Here is a 13,983-nt window from a genome sequence, read left to right as displayed (position 1 = left end):
TCTCTCCTTAAACCCTTTCCAGCATGAGGTGAGCTTAATACGGAGTAATATTTTTGAATGCGGGCTTTAAGTAGATCCATCGGGTTTTCCTCAAACATGTTGGGTCCTCGACAAACTGAAAGGGGTCCATTGGTCATAAGTCATAAACGCGAGTAATAGAGATGGTCCAATATATCTTGTGTATGGGTCGAAACGGGTCGAGCTATAAATATCCCAACCGAGCTTGTCCTCCGAGCACCGATATCTCTGATTCCATTACCGTCGTATCATCGGAGGTAACTTATTCATTCAATCGATATTTGTTCTCATTATCATGTACCTAATTAATTAGATCCTTAACTTCTGTAATGTATGTATCTCGTTCGTTATTAAACACTGATATTGTCCTCATATTTTGTGATTAACTATATGTAATTACAAGGTATGGCTTCTATACTATGATGTAGCTATTCAGATTTGTATATTCGATGTTAGATAATTTTGATTGATTTGTTTAAATATCCTATCCTATCCTATCCTATCCTATCATATGCTAAGAGTTTTTATTAAGTAATAAATATTTTCAAAGACCCTTTAATCACCATTAAATTAACTAATTACTTCACCACACTTTTTGATTCAATGAACATAAATCATCTACAAAATAGGTCATTAATCATTAATACCCTTCTAATTAAAATAAACGCGGGAACTTGTAAGGACTTTTTGATTCAATGAACATAAATCATCTACAAAATAGGTCATTAATCATTAATACCCTTCTAATTAAAATAAACGCGGGAACTTGTAAGGAAATTAGGGGTTTCCAAGATTGGGAGTTACCAAATACACACTTTGAAGACCATGAAATTGAACCCAAAACCTCCCATCCTCTGAAATTTATATCCACGTACAGAGTTAATTAGATTCATGAAACCCTAAATATTCATTCAATAAGATCCCGATTAGGCAACAACGAACTCTCAATTCCTTGAAGAAGAAACCCTAAACGTTATCCTTGAATAAGAAACCCTAAACGTTGGCGATGAAACAAACCCAAAAGGGGCTGCTTTGTCAACATATTAGGGTTCGATTGAAACCTTAAAGCATTGATGTTTGATCCCCAATTAAAGAACGAAGGTATGATGTTTTATATAATTTTTCGATCAAAATACACTGGGTATAATTAATTCAGTCTAATAATAGTATTATTAGTTACCCTATCAAAAAATCCATATACGTTTGAGCCACAAAATGTTAGTGGCTATACTTAACCAAACTTCATGAATATGCAGTATGTTAGCATTGATCAGATGTGTTATTTCCTGAATTTAATGAATCAACAACGTTGTTGTGCTTCAAAAGTTTAGTTGTTTATGGAACAAAGGAACTCTTAGATTTAGCAATTCTTTAAATATCGTTTTTCCTTGATTTTTTTTAAAGAAATCTTCAATGGGTCTAAATATTTAATCAAACGGCCGCGTACGATAGATCGGTGTATTCAAACGGGTCTGTTGGGCCGCGTACATCAATATTGAATTTATATTTTTACTCATTTGAACTTTGAAAATGCTTTAATGTTTATTTTTTTGTGAGATCGTCTTACATATCATTATTCAATAAATCCCGCCAAATCGCGGGTCTTTAACTAGTCTATATTTATTATCAGTTTTCTTGTGCTGTTTGATCAAATCAGGTAAATGCATTTTGATATCATTGTATTCAGGAAATGTGCTTTAGAATCAGTACTTGAGGTTTAAAATATAAATTATGATTGCATTTTGATATAATTGTATTCAGGAAATGTGCTTTAGAATCAGTACTTGAGGTTTAAAATATAAATTATGATTTCAATTGTAATAAATTATTTTTTTTTTTTTTTTTTTTTTTTTTTTTTTTTTTTTTTATAAAGAGGTTTTCCATGTTTACACTATACAGAAAAGGACAAGTATTTTTACTCATGTGTATGAGGCCTAACCAGTGTGACAATTTAAAAATTTGTTGCTAGTGAGGTTTGAACCGAAAACCCTTATAAAGATGATAACACTAACTGTTTAGGCATCTTAGAGTGGTTTAAGTTAAAATACATTTGCTGTTATAAAATAAAGGAGGGTCATTTTATTTGATTCTTCTCCAGATACAACGATATGATGGTGGCACAAATATTGTACAATTAATTGACTAAAAGTTATGAGTCTTCAACCTCTAGTAAACAAATAAACTTCATAGAAAATTACACTTTAAAAATAAAATCTCAAAACTAAGAGCATAATACAATTATGAATATCAATTCAATATATCAAATTAAAATAGATGCATGGTGCAGGATTCGAGCTCATAACTGATTTGCAATCACACATTAGTAGCAGCATCCAACTTCATGATAGTGCTAAGATTCATGGGTGACATGTAGTCTGTTGATCCTTCTAATATCGATTGTACGATAAATCTGTTTGCTCGCTCAGAAGGATGAAAAGCATCCCAAAATGCGTATATATCTCTGTTTGCACACACATTTGATAACTGTGTGCATAGTCCTAGTCCATTATACGGTCCTTGTCCACAACAAGCTACCTTTGATGTCACAAATCCTGTTCGACCAAAATACATTAAGTACTTATTCATCAAAGTCATGATTTAGTTAAGATATGTGCTTAATGGAATATGTGAATTTACCAAATCTTGCAGGGTCAGAAATAAAGTCAATGCTACTTTGTCGAATATTGGCACCAATGAACACGTGGTCTCCAATCTCACTATTGAGACTATCAATTAAATCTTGCAGTTGAGGGTTGAACAAACTTGCTGCCCGGTTTAATTCGGGTGAGCAGTTACCATTCGCACTTCGTTGAGCTAGTTCAGCTGGCACACATCCTAATGGTCCTGTACCCGTAACCAAAATTCTTCGCAATCCAAGTTCATAAAGGTTCTGCATTTTTCGATAGCACATATCTACAAATTAGCCTAATCTGCATATTATTGCTAAAGTTGCATGCATACACTTCTTCTTATACTGTAGTATAGATAAAAGACAATTATATGTTTCGCATTTACAAGTGATAACATTATTTATACAAAGTAAAATAAAGGTGAAATATGTAACTTAAAATGGTCTTCCACAATCTTTTTACATGTTTATAAGGAAGGTTGTAAAAGTTGCTACTCACTAGTCGGGACTGGCCGGCCGGGACCTTGTAGGGACTAGTCGGCCGTTGACCACAGTTTTGATTGACTTTGACCAAATTTAAGCTGATAAATCTGATTTTGACTGATTTTGACTTGTTGACTTTGATCGACTTGGGCCTATTCGGATTGGACTAGTCCCCAAATCTGACTAGTTGGCCTAGTTGACCGACTTTTGCAACACTGTATGTAAGTCTAAATTAGTTTACAGTTTATAGGTTGTCTAACTCATTGGGCAAAAAGAAACTGTGTATGAACTGAATTACATGCAACAGTAGTTACACATTTAGTTAGCAATGACTATTTGTTGTACTATCTGATCTAATTAATTAATTATTGGCTCATAATTTTAGCTTGACTAGTATTATTATTATCTTGACTCATTTGAAAAAATCTTCATGAGTTTGATTATCATTAAATGCATTAACAATGAAAAATTTATGCAGCACATGGAGAGCTGCATGCTACTTTTATTAATTATCAATAATAATTATATATGACATGGACATATTCAACCACCCCTGCCTTCCCCATAGACTTGTGCAAATCAATATCCATATACTAGCAAAAGATGATACAAAATAAAAATAACCTTTTTATTTTATTTTACTGCAATATCCATATACAAGGAGTAGTGTGTGCGTACCGTTAGAACTTTACGGTATTCAGAGATCAAGTAAACAACATAATCTGGGAGAGCATATTGTCTAGATCTTGCTGAGAATGGAACTAAATAGTAGTTGTTCACAAAATCATTTCCTCCCAATGTGATGAGTGTCAAAGCTTGACTTACAAGACTTTGAGTCTGCTCAGGGCCAATTATGCCACTCAACCTTTGCTGATACTGTTCAAAGTATTGCATTTGTTGTGTGATCCTTATTATGTTAACCTGCATAATATATTATAGGCTCACCATCAAAATCATTTGAATCAAGATTTACTAATTCTAGATAAAAAAAATCAACAATATGTCTTAATTTTTGCATTTTAGTTATTCAACGATAATGGTAAAAAGTTATAATTACGCGTCTATAGTGGGTGTCATTTTAAATAACATACTATATACTATATTTTCACATGCAGGGAAGCATACATGTTACTATCGCTATGGAGACGTTGCTTTCAAATCTTCGTAGTCCACGTCATTAACAAGTATGCATAATCTTTACCAAATCTATATTTCTTTAAGCATGCGTGTAAAGAATTACGTGCATGCATGTAAACAATTAAGCATTATAGTTTTACAATACTTATGAATTATGAGTGTGAAGAATAGGTTACTTAAGAATACTGATCTGTTTTAATAAACAAAATCTGTTTTAGGACTTATTAGGAGTGTTAAAGTATGCATATTGATCTGTTTTAGTACAAGTTGTTATAAACATACTTTTATTAGTGATCTGTTTTAGTAAACAAAAGCTAATATTGGGTAGAAAATGAACTCACAAATTGGACCCCTGTGTCATTCAGTATGCCAACACCAGCCGAAGCAAAATTCGCACCGACAAGTAATTTTTCGCCTGTGAGTTCCGGACTCAAGTATGGCAATGTTGCCTCTTCACCAATGGCTTGACCTGAATTAAACCAACATTATTCAATATTCATCTATAAAATTAACAATTAAAGATTAATTAATGATATAGAATCTAGCAAAGAATTAAAACTATAACTCAACTGATAAGATCAGGAATGTTGTATCCGTTGGAGAATCGGCCTGTAGGTCGATGAGTCGGATAGTCAATCCCATAAGGAGGTGCATCGGCCCGTGCAGAAGTTGCTAAATAGTTATTGTTACCATTATCGACTAACGAGTCACCAAAAACAAAGAATGCTCTAGCCTCAGTTTCATGAACAACGTTACTCAAAGCTGCTAATATTAGAAATAAGAACATAGCTAATGATGGTTTTGAGCTTGCCATTGTTCTCTATTAGTGACTAGAGATGGAAAAAATTTGTATCTTATATTTTTTATATATATAAATAGTAATGTATAAAAGCATACACAAAAAAGTGTGTTTTATGAAGAACATGGAAGGGGAATGAGGTCTATAAATATACATTTTTCGAAATAAATGATTGTAAATTGTAGTCAGTGTTGAGCCAATCCCAACTACACAAGGTTGTAGTTGTTCTGGTGTATTAAATTGGACAGTTATTTGCCAGAGATTATTGCATAAATGTACAGACATATTATGTCAGTCAGCCCCTACATACTGTCACCAAATCTTACTTTCTTGATTTAAGTTACCATGATGTTTTACTTAGTAGAAACAAAAAAACAGTTTCAGTCATTCAGTGCATGGACATCGTACACGGAAACAAGCCGATTTTGTATTTTAAGTTGTGAAGACTTGGGTTGAACATACATGCCATGTCACCAAGATGGTAATATCTTGAATGTCATCCGATTAAATATACTTGTGCCCTTAAGTTGATTGGGTTATAATTTTTTACCAGAGGTGGGAACTGGAGAGTGGTCAAGTGGGCGGGTTGGACGAATAGAGTAATGGGCGAAACGAAAAAGAGTACATACTTTTTAGATAACTTTGACAATTAATGTGTCAAGTGTGACAATAAGAGCAGTCCTATCGTTTAATGGTGGGGCTCGTTCTTCAACCACGAGTTGCACCATATGCACTAACTTGTGGTTACCTCCTTAAATACTCGTTTAAAGAGTGTTTTGTGTGTTTAGGTTGCGGGTAAGTAGTAGTGACGTGCTTCCCGTGTGGTGGTAGTTATGATAGTAAGTAAATTAAGAAGTGTATTATGATGATATTATAGAAAATACAGTACTTAATAGTAATTTAGAAAAAGAAAATCATAGAGGAGGTTTTGTATGTTTGAATATACTTCAGTACATATTAAACAAAAATTTTTTTTATTTTAAAGGCAAACTCACACACCCAGCTAAATCTAACTCGAATATATACACCATGAATTGTCCTAAGCAGGACTCGAACCCTCAACCTCAAGGTTGTAAGGGTGATTAAACAAAAATTATTCTAACTTCTGCTATTGGAATAGCTACATAAAAAGCAAATCAGTCTATTCTGTGATAAATTATATGAATAGAAAACAATGACCCCCCAAATACACTTGAAATCTACTAGACATTTAAGATGCATAGGATTCATATTTATTGGCTGACATAATCTGGTGTTCAAGATACCTAAACCTATTAAGAAACTAAATTACAGTAATACTATAGAAGCATAAGACCACTTTTAATAACCCTAATTGTTACGTGGTGGCAAATGGTGCACTTTTTGAGTGAAGTGGCAATGTATCGGAGTGAGTGAAGTGGCAATGTATTGGAGTGAAGGTTAATAGTGGTGAGTGTTTACTTTGGTGGAAAGATTTTGGGTGATGTGGCAAAATTTGACTGGAAGTTTCGTGAAAAAAAAATAAATTAATAATATATATAACTATGTGCCGAATCTTGATTGGTGGCTGAAAAAAATCAAACGCCTCTTTTTTTTATTTTTTTTTTATTTTTATTTTTTTTTCCGTCAGTCAGATTGTGCAATATCATCTAACACCCAGATTGTGACGCTTCTTTATGACTGATCTAAGAAGTTTCAGGTTCAACCTTATTAGAAGCATATCCTAATAGTGTTGTTAACCCTGACTGCGAGGTGTAGTCAAATTGTGTAATTTTTGGTGAAAAACTGGCTTTTGACTATGACGTGTATTTGACCTTCATTAGCCCTAAATGTCAAATTTGTGTCAAATATTTGTAGAGTGATATGGCAAAATCTTATTGAAATTTGAGTGAAAAATAAATTAATAACAAAAATATATTAATATTTAAATCATTGATTGGTTGAATTGGAACTATCGCTCCCGTTCATATTCGTCAAAATCATGACTAACGCTTACAGTCACGTTGGGTTAACCGGCATCACTTTCCGTCAACGATGCCAACATGGCTGACGCTTCCTCTTTGACGCTGAGTAAATACCGGTCTAAGAGTCAGGGAAAGGGTCGGAAAAGGTCGGTCATAGGATAACACGGTAGGCCGCATATATGTGAGTGAAAATGTTCTCCCTCATAAATTAATTCACTAGTGACAAATGGAAACCGTATATTAAAATCAAGTAATTTATGTGTAATTTACGTATAGGGATAATTGATTCAAAATGCATCGAACTTTCATCAAAATCCTATTGTATGCATTCAACTTTCAAAAGTTCTATTGTATGCATTAAACTTTGGTTTTTATCCTATTGTGTGCATTCATTTACCCATTACTCCGGTAACCGGTTGTGTTTTGGGTTTTTTAGCATTTTCCAATTAAATAAAATGTAAATGAAATGACGTGGATACAAATAAACAGCTTCTTCCATACTTCTCATTTTGGCTCCCAAAAAAACTTTTCATCTTCGCTCCAAAAAAACCCTAGCTATATACTAACTGCTCAATTTCTGTATTACAACAAGCTCGTTTGCTGCTCAATTTCACTATCATCGCTGTAAGTGATAGTCATAAGGTATGTTTGCTGCTCAATTTCACTATCATCGCTGTTTTTAGGGTTTTTTTACACTTATATTAACTGCTGAAACATCAATTTCAGGATGGTTGGAACGCCAATTCCAGCACGAGGTTTTGACATTGATGTGCATTATAATGGTGCCTTTCTGTTTAAGCCGCTTAGGTACGATGCTGGTGAAGTTTTGCCAATCTTTATTGATAAAATTGAGTTTGATGAATTTTACGAGTTTTTGGAAAAGGAAACTGGTTTCCCATTTACTTGTTTGTATTTTACTATCCCTGGTACTACACTGTCAAATGGAGTAATGCGTTTAGAGAATGAGGAGGACTTACTTGTGTTGTATGACCTTGCTTACATGTATGGCAAAATAGATGTATATGTTGATTACTTTAGTGATGACTTAACTGAATATGTAATCAATAACTGTGATGACATAGATGAAGTTATAGATGAAAGTAAGGGGGATGAGAGTGTAAGTAAAGTTGTAGGCATAGATGATACTAAGGTGGATGAAGTTGAAGTTGTAGGCTTGGATGAACCTAAGGTGGATGTAGTTGAAGCTGCAAGGATAGATGAAAGTAAGGGGGGTGAGAGTGTAAGTGAAGCTGTAGGGATAGATGAAAGTAAGGGGGGTGAGAGTGTAAGTGAAGCTGTAGGGATAGATGAAAGTAAAGGGGGTGAGAGTGTAAGTGATAGTGAGTATGACAACTGGTTTCCCATTTACTTGTTTGTATTTTACTATCCCTGGTACTACACTGTCAAATGGAGTAATGCGTTTAGAGAATGAGGAGGACTTACTTGTGTTGTATGACCTTGCTTACATGTATGGCAAAATAGATGTATATGTTGATTACTTTAGTGATGACTTAACTGAATATGTAATCAATAACTGTGATGACATAGATGAAGTTATAGATGAAAGTAAGGGGGATGAGAGTGTAAGTAAAGTTGTAGGCATAGATGATACTAAGGTGGATGAAGTTGAAGTTGTAGGCTTGGATGAACCTAAGGTGGATGTAGTTGAAGCTGCAAGGATAGATGAAAGTAAGGGGGGTGAGAGTGTAAGTGAAGCTGTAGGGATAGATGAAAGTAAGGGGGGTGAGAGTGTAAGTGAAGCTGTAGGGATAGATGAAAGTAAAGGGGGTGAGAGTGTAAGTGATAGTGAGTATGACAGTGATTACATTGGTGATGAAACTGACAATGAAAGTGATAATGCTTCTATAGATCACTTATCAGATGGAGAAGAAGAGGTAAAAGAACTTAGACTTTTGAAGGCAAATGCAAAAAAAGTACCCAACAGAGTCCCAAAATCAAAGCTCACATCAAATAATGCTCAAGATGACAATCCACTCATGGATGCAATTGGTGAACATGAGGAGTTTATGGAAGATTTGTTGAAGAAGTTAAGTAATGATGAATCAGAAGCAGGTAGTGATCCTTTTAAAGCTCTTGTCACAGTTGAAAGGTTTCCAATACATGATGAGAAAACCTATTGGAGAATGAAGAAGCCTATAGTGGGTGAGAAATACTTAAATGCAAAACAGTTTAAGGATTGTTTAACCTATTATGCCCTTGCAAATGGTTTTTCACTATGGTATCATAGAAGTTGTGAAAAGGAAGTGATTGCAAAGTGTGGGCAAAGAGCACCTAGGCTGAAACAACCCACTGAATCTAAGAAAAGGAAATATAACAGATATCCATCTACTGCAAAGGGTGAAGAACCAAAATGCTCTTGGAGGTGTTTTGAAAGAATGATGAAAGATGAGGCTTCCTTTCAGGTAATATCTATGGTTGATCAACACACATGTGTTAGAAGTTTTAGGTTTGGTAGTTTGATAAATTACAAATGGATAGGTAGAGAGTTTGGTGACAAAATCAGAGCAAACCCAAATATAAGGCTAGTAGACATTGCAGACTTAGTGATGAAGAAGTATAAGTGTACTGTAACTCCTAATCAATGTAGAAAGGCTAAGACTTGGGCAATAACTGAATGTGAAAAATCTGTTGAAGAACATTATGGTCTGTTAAGGTCTTATGCTGATGATGTAGTGACCCGAACTTTTCCATGTTTATATATATTAATTGAGATTGATATTTACATGATTAAATGTTTCCAACATGTTAAGCAATCAAACTTGTTAAGACTTGATTAATTGAAATATGTTTCATATAGACAATTGACCACCCAAGTTGACCGGCGATTCACGAACGTTAAAACTTGTAAAAATGACATGACGATATATATATGGATATACATATGGTTAACATGAGATTATGATAAGTAAGTATCTCCATAAGTATATTAACAATGAGTTATATACATATAAACAAGACTACTAACTTAAGGATTTCGAAACGAGACATATATGTAACGATTATCGTTGTAACGACATTTAAATGTATATATATCATATATATTAAGATATATTAATATATCATAATATCATGATAATATAATAATTTAACATCTCATTAGATATAATAAACAATGGGTTAACAACATTAATTGAGATCGTTAATTTAAAGGTTTCAAAACAACACTTACATGTAACGACTAACGATGACTTAACGACTCAGTTAAAATGTATATACATGTAGTGTATTTAGATGTATTAAAATACTTTTGGAGGACTTCAAGACATATATCAAAACACTCATACTTAACGAAAATGGTTACAGTTACTTTTCCATTCTTTTCTTTCATCAAGAATTCTAGTCGTATTCTTACCCGTATTATACACAGCTTCAAAACGTACTTACTATGAGTATATACCAATAGGAACTAGCATGGGATTCCACTCTTGATTATGTCATGTATGACTAATCAATTTTAACTTCTACCATGAGCTAGTCAACTAACTAGAACTCCTTTTAACCCCACTCACCAATTACCACTCATCATTCACTCCATTTCACTTCCAATTCTCTTTCTAATCCTCTCTCAACACACACACACACACACACTATTATGAACGTATTTTTCCAGTAGTTAATCATCATCTTCATCAAAAATCACTTCAAGAATCAAGCTATAATCATCATAGGAAGAACACTTCAAGAACACTTCAAAAATCCCTTCAAGTTTACTAATTTACTTCCAAGCTTTCTAATCCATTCCAAGTAATCATCTAAGATCAAGAAACCTTTGTTATATACAGTAGGTTATCTTTCTTATTCAAGGTAATATTCATATTCAAACTTTGATTCAATTTCTATAACTATAAACTATCTTAATTCGAGTAAAAATCTTACTTGAACTAGTTTTTGTGTCATGACCCTACTTCAAGAACTTTCAAGCCATCCAAGATCCTTTGAAGCTAGATCATTTCTTGTCACTTCCAGTAGGTTTACCTACTAAACTTGAGGTAGTAATGATGTTCATAACATCATTCGATTCATATATATAAAACTATCTTATTCGAAGGTTTAAACTCGTAATCATTAGAACATAGTTTAGTTAATTCTAAACTTGTTCGCAAACAAAAGTTAATCCTTCTAACTTGACTTTTAAAATTAACTACACACATGTTCTATATCTATATGATATGCTAACTTAATGATTTAAAACCTGGAAACACGAAAAACACCGTAAAACCGGATTTACGCCGTCGTAGTAACACCGCGGGCTGTTTTGGGTTAGTTAATTAAAAACTATGATAAACTTTGATTTAAAAGTTGTTATTCTGAGAAAATGATTTTTATTATGAACATGAAACTATATCCAAAAATTATGGTTAAACTCAAAGTGGAAGTATGTTTTCTAAAATGGTCATCTAGACGTCGTTCTTTCGACTGAAATGACTACCTTTACAAAAACGACTTGTAACTTATTTTTCCGACTATAAACCTATACTTTTCTGTTTAGATTCATAAAATAGAGTTCAATATGAAACCATAGCAATTTGATTCACTCAAAACGGATTTAAAATGAAGAAGTTATGGGTAAAACAAGATTGGATAATTTTTCTCATTTTAGCTACGTGAAAATTGGTAACAAATCTATTCCAACCATAACTTAATCAACTTGAATTGTATATTATGTAATCTTGAGATACCATAGATACGTATACAATGTTTCGACCTATCATGTCGATACATCTATATATATTTCGGAACAACCATAGACACTCTATATGTGAATGTTGGAGTTAGCTATACAGGGTTGAGGTTGATTCCAAAATATATATAGTTTGAGTTGTGATCAATACTGAGATACGTATACACTGGGTCGTGGATTGATTCAAGATAATATTTATCGATTTATTTCTGTACATCTAACTGTGGACAACTAGTTGTAGGTTACTAACGAGGACAGCTGACTTAATAAACTTAAAACATCAAAATATATTAAAAGTGTTGTAAATATATTTTAAACATACTTTGATATATATGTATATATTGTTATAGGTTCGTGAATCAACCAGTGGCCAAGTCTTACTTCCCGACGAAGTAAAAATCTGTGAAAGTGAGTTATAGTCCCACTTTTAAAATCTAATATTTTTGGGATGAGAATACATGCAGGTTTTATAAATGATTTACAAAATAGACACAAGTACGTGAAACTACATTCTATGGTTGAATTATCGAAATCGAATATGCCCCTTTTTATTAAGTCTGGTAATCTAAGAATTAGGGAACAGACACCCTAATTGACGCGAATCCTAAAGATAGATCTATTGGGCCTAACAAACCCCATCCAAAGTACCGGATGCTTTAGTACTTCGAAATTTATATCATATCCGAAGGGTGTCCCGGAATGATGGGGATATTCTTATATATATGCATCTTGTTAATGTCGGTTACCAGGTGTTCACCATATGAATGATTTTTATCTCTATGTATGGGATGTGTATTAAAATATGAAATCTTGTGGTCTATTGTTACGATTTGATATATATAGGTTAAACCTATAACTCACCAACATTTTTGTTGACGTTTTAAGCATGTTTATTCTCAGGTGATTATTAAGAGCTTCCGCTGTCGCATACTTAAATAAGGACGAGATTTGGAGTCCATGCTTGTATGATATTGTGTAAAAACTGCATTCAAGAAACTTATTTTGTTGTAACATATTTGTATTGTAAACCATTATGTAATGGTCGTGTGTAAACAGGATATTTTAGATTATTATTATTTGATAATCTACGTAAAGCTTTTTAAACATTTATTGATGAAATAAAGGTTATGGTTTGTTTTAAAATGAATGTAGTCTTTGAAAAACGTCTCATATAGAGGTCAAAACCTCGCAACGAAATCAATTAATATGGAACGTTTTTAATCAATAAGAACGGGACATTTCAGTTGGTATCAGAGCGTTGGTCTTAGAGAACCAGAAAATTTGCATTAGTGTGTCTTATCGAGTTTGTTAGGATGCATTAGTGAGTCTGGACTTCGACCGTGTTTTCTTTAAAAATGATTGCTTAACATTTTTGTTAGAAACTATATATTTTTAACATATGAATATTATGTGATATATTAATCTCTTAACGTGTTTGATATTATGTGATAGATGTCTACCTCTAGAACAAGTCCCATTGACTCACCTAATAATAATGAAGAGTCAAATGTAAATTGGAATGATTCGTGGACTGATTCACAAGTTCCCGAAGAGGAACCGGAAGAAGAGTCGGAACCGGAAGAAGAATCGGAACCGGAAGAAGAAATAGAACCGGTGGGGGAAATAATAAAACGGTTAAGTAAAAGAGAATCCTCAACCAACCGACCAAGGTTAATTATGGTCAATGGTGTTTCCGCCAAGAAAGCAAAATATTGGGAGGATTACCAATTCTCCGATGAATCGGATTCCGACGAGAATTCCGATGATGTTATAGAAATTACCCCAACTGAATTTAAAAAGGCAAAAGAAAATAATAAGGGAAAGGGCATAAAAATAGAGAAATCTAATTCCAACCCCGATGAACTTTATATGTATCGTCAACCCCCGAAGTCCTTAAGTTGTAACAATGACCCGGGAACCTCTAAACCACCGGGTTTTTCTAAACCAATGTGGACAACGACGGTTCGTATTAGGGGAACATCATATATCCCTAGAAACTTGGCAAAATGAACCAAAATTGAACAAAAAGAAACGAGCGAGTCGGAATAAGATAGTTGTATTCGTGTGGTGTAATATATGTAATATAGTGTGCTTATGCTTTATGATATATGTAAAAATTGCTTGTATTAATAAGTATTTTTTTATGAATCTAACTCTTGTCTATTTTACAGTATAAAAACACAAAATGGATAGACAACCCAATATTTTAAGAGACCTACCCGGAGACATGATTGATGAAATCTTGTCTAGAGTCGGTCAGAATTCCTCGGCA

At 33.4% G+C, this 13,983-nt stretch overlaps 1 protein-coding gene and 1 long non-coding RNA gene across 2 annotated transcripts; one reads left to right on the top strand and one right to left on the bottom strand.

The window, feature by feature from the left end:
• The first annotated feature begins 774 nt into the window (after window positions 1–774).
• On the top strand, window positions 775–5,126 carry LOC139851544 (uncharacterized). Its single transcript, XR_011760648.1, has 3 exons — window positions 775–1,119; window positions 2,668–2,905; window positions 4,246–5,126. It is a non-coding gene; the product is annotated as an uncharacterized lncRNA (long non-coding RNA).
• LOC139851543 (GDSL esterase/lipase LTL1-like) lies at window positions 2,097–5,155 on the bottom strand. Its single transcript, XM_071840626.1, has 5 exons — window positions 4,838–5,155; window positions 4,609–4,736; window positions 3,809–4,051; window positions 2,656–2,908; window positions 2,097–2,570 (listed from the first exon to the last, which is right to left on the bottom strand). Exons 1-5 carry the CDS (start codon window positions 5,079–5,081, stop codon window positions 2,332–2,334), a joined length of 1,107 nt encoding a protein of 368 aa, XP_071696727.1. The 5' UTR covers window positions 5,082–5,155; the 3' UTR covers window positions 2,097–2,331.
• Between the last annotated feature and the right edge of the window lie 8,828 nt (window positions 5,156–13,983).

This window comes from Rutidosis leptorrhynchoides, chromosome 6 (genome assembly GCF_046630445.1).
Source record: "Rutidosis leptorrhynchoides isolate AG116_Rl617_1_P2 chromosome 6, CSIRO_AGI_Rlap_v1, whole genome shotgun sequence".
Taxonomy (NCBI): Eukaryota; Viridiplantae; Streptophyta; class Magnoliopsida; order Asterales; family Asteraceae; genus Rutidosis; species Rutidosis leptorrhynchoides.
Note: the sequence above shows the minus strand (reverse complement) of the source record. Positions and strands in the feature narration are given on the sequence as shown.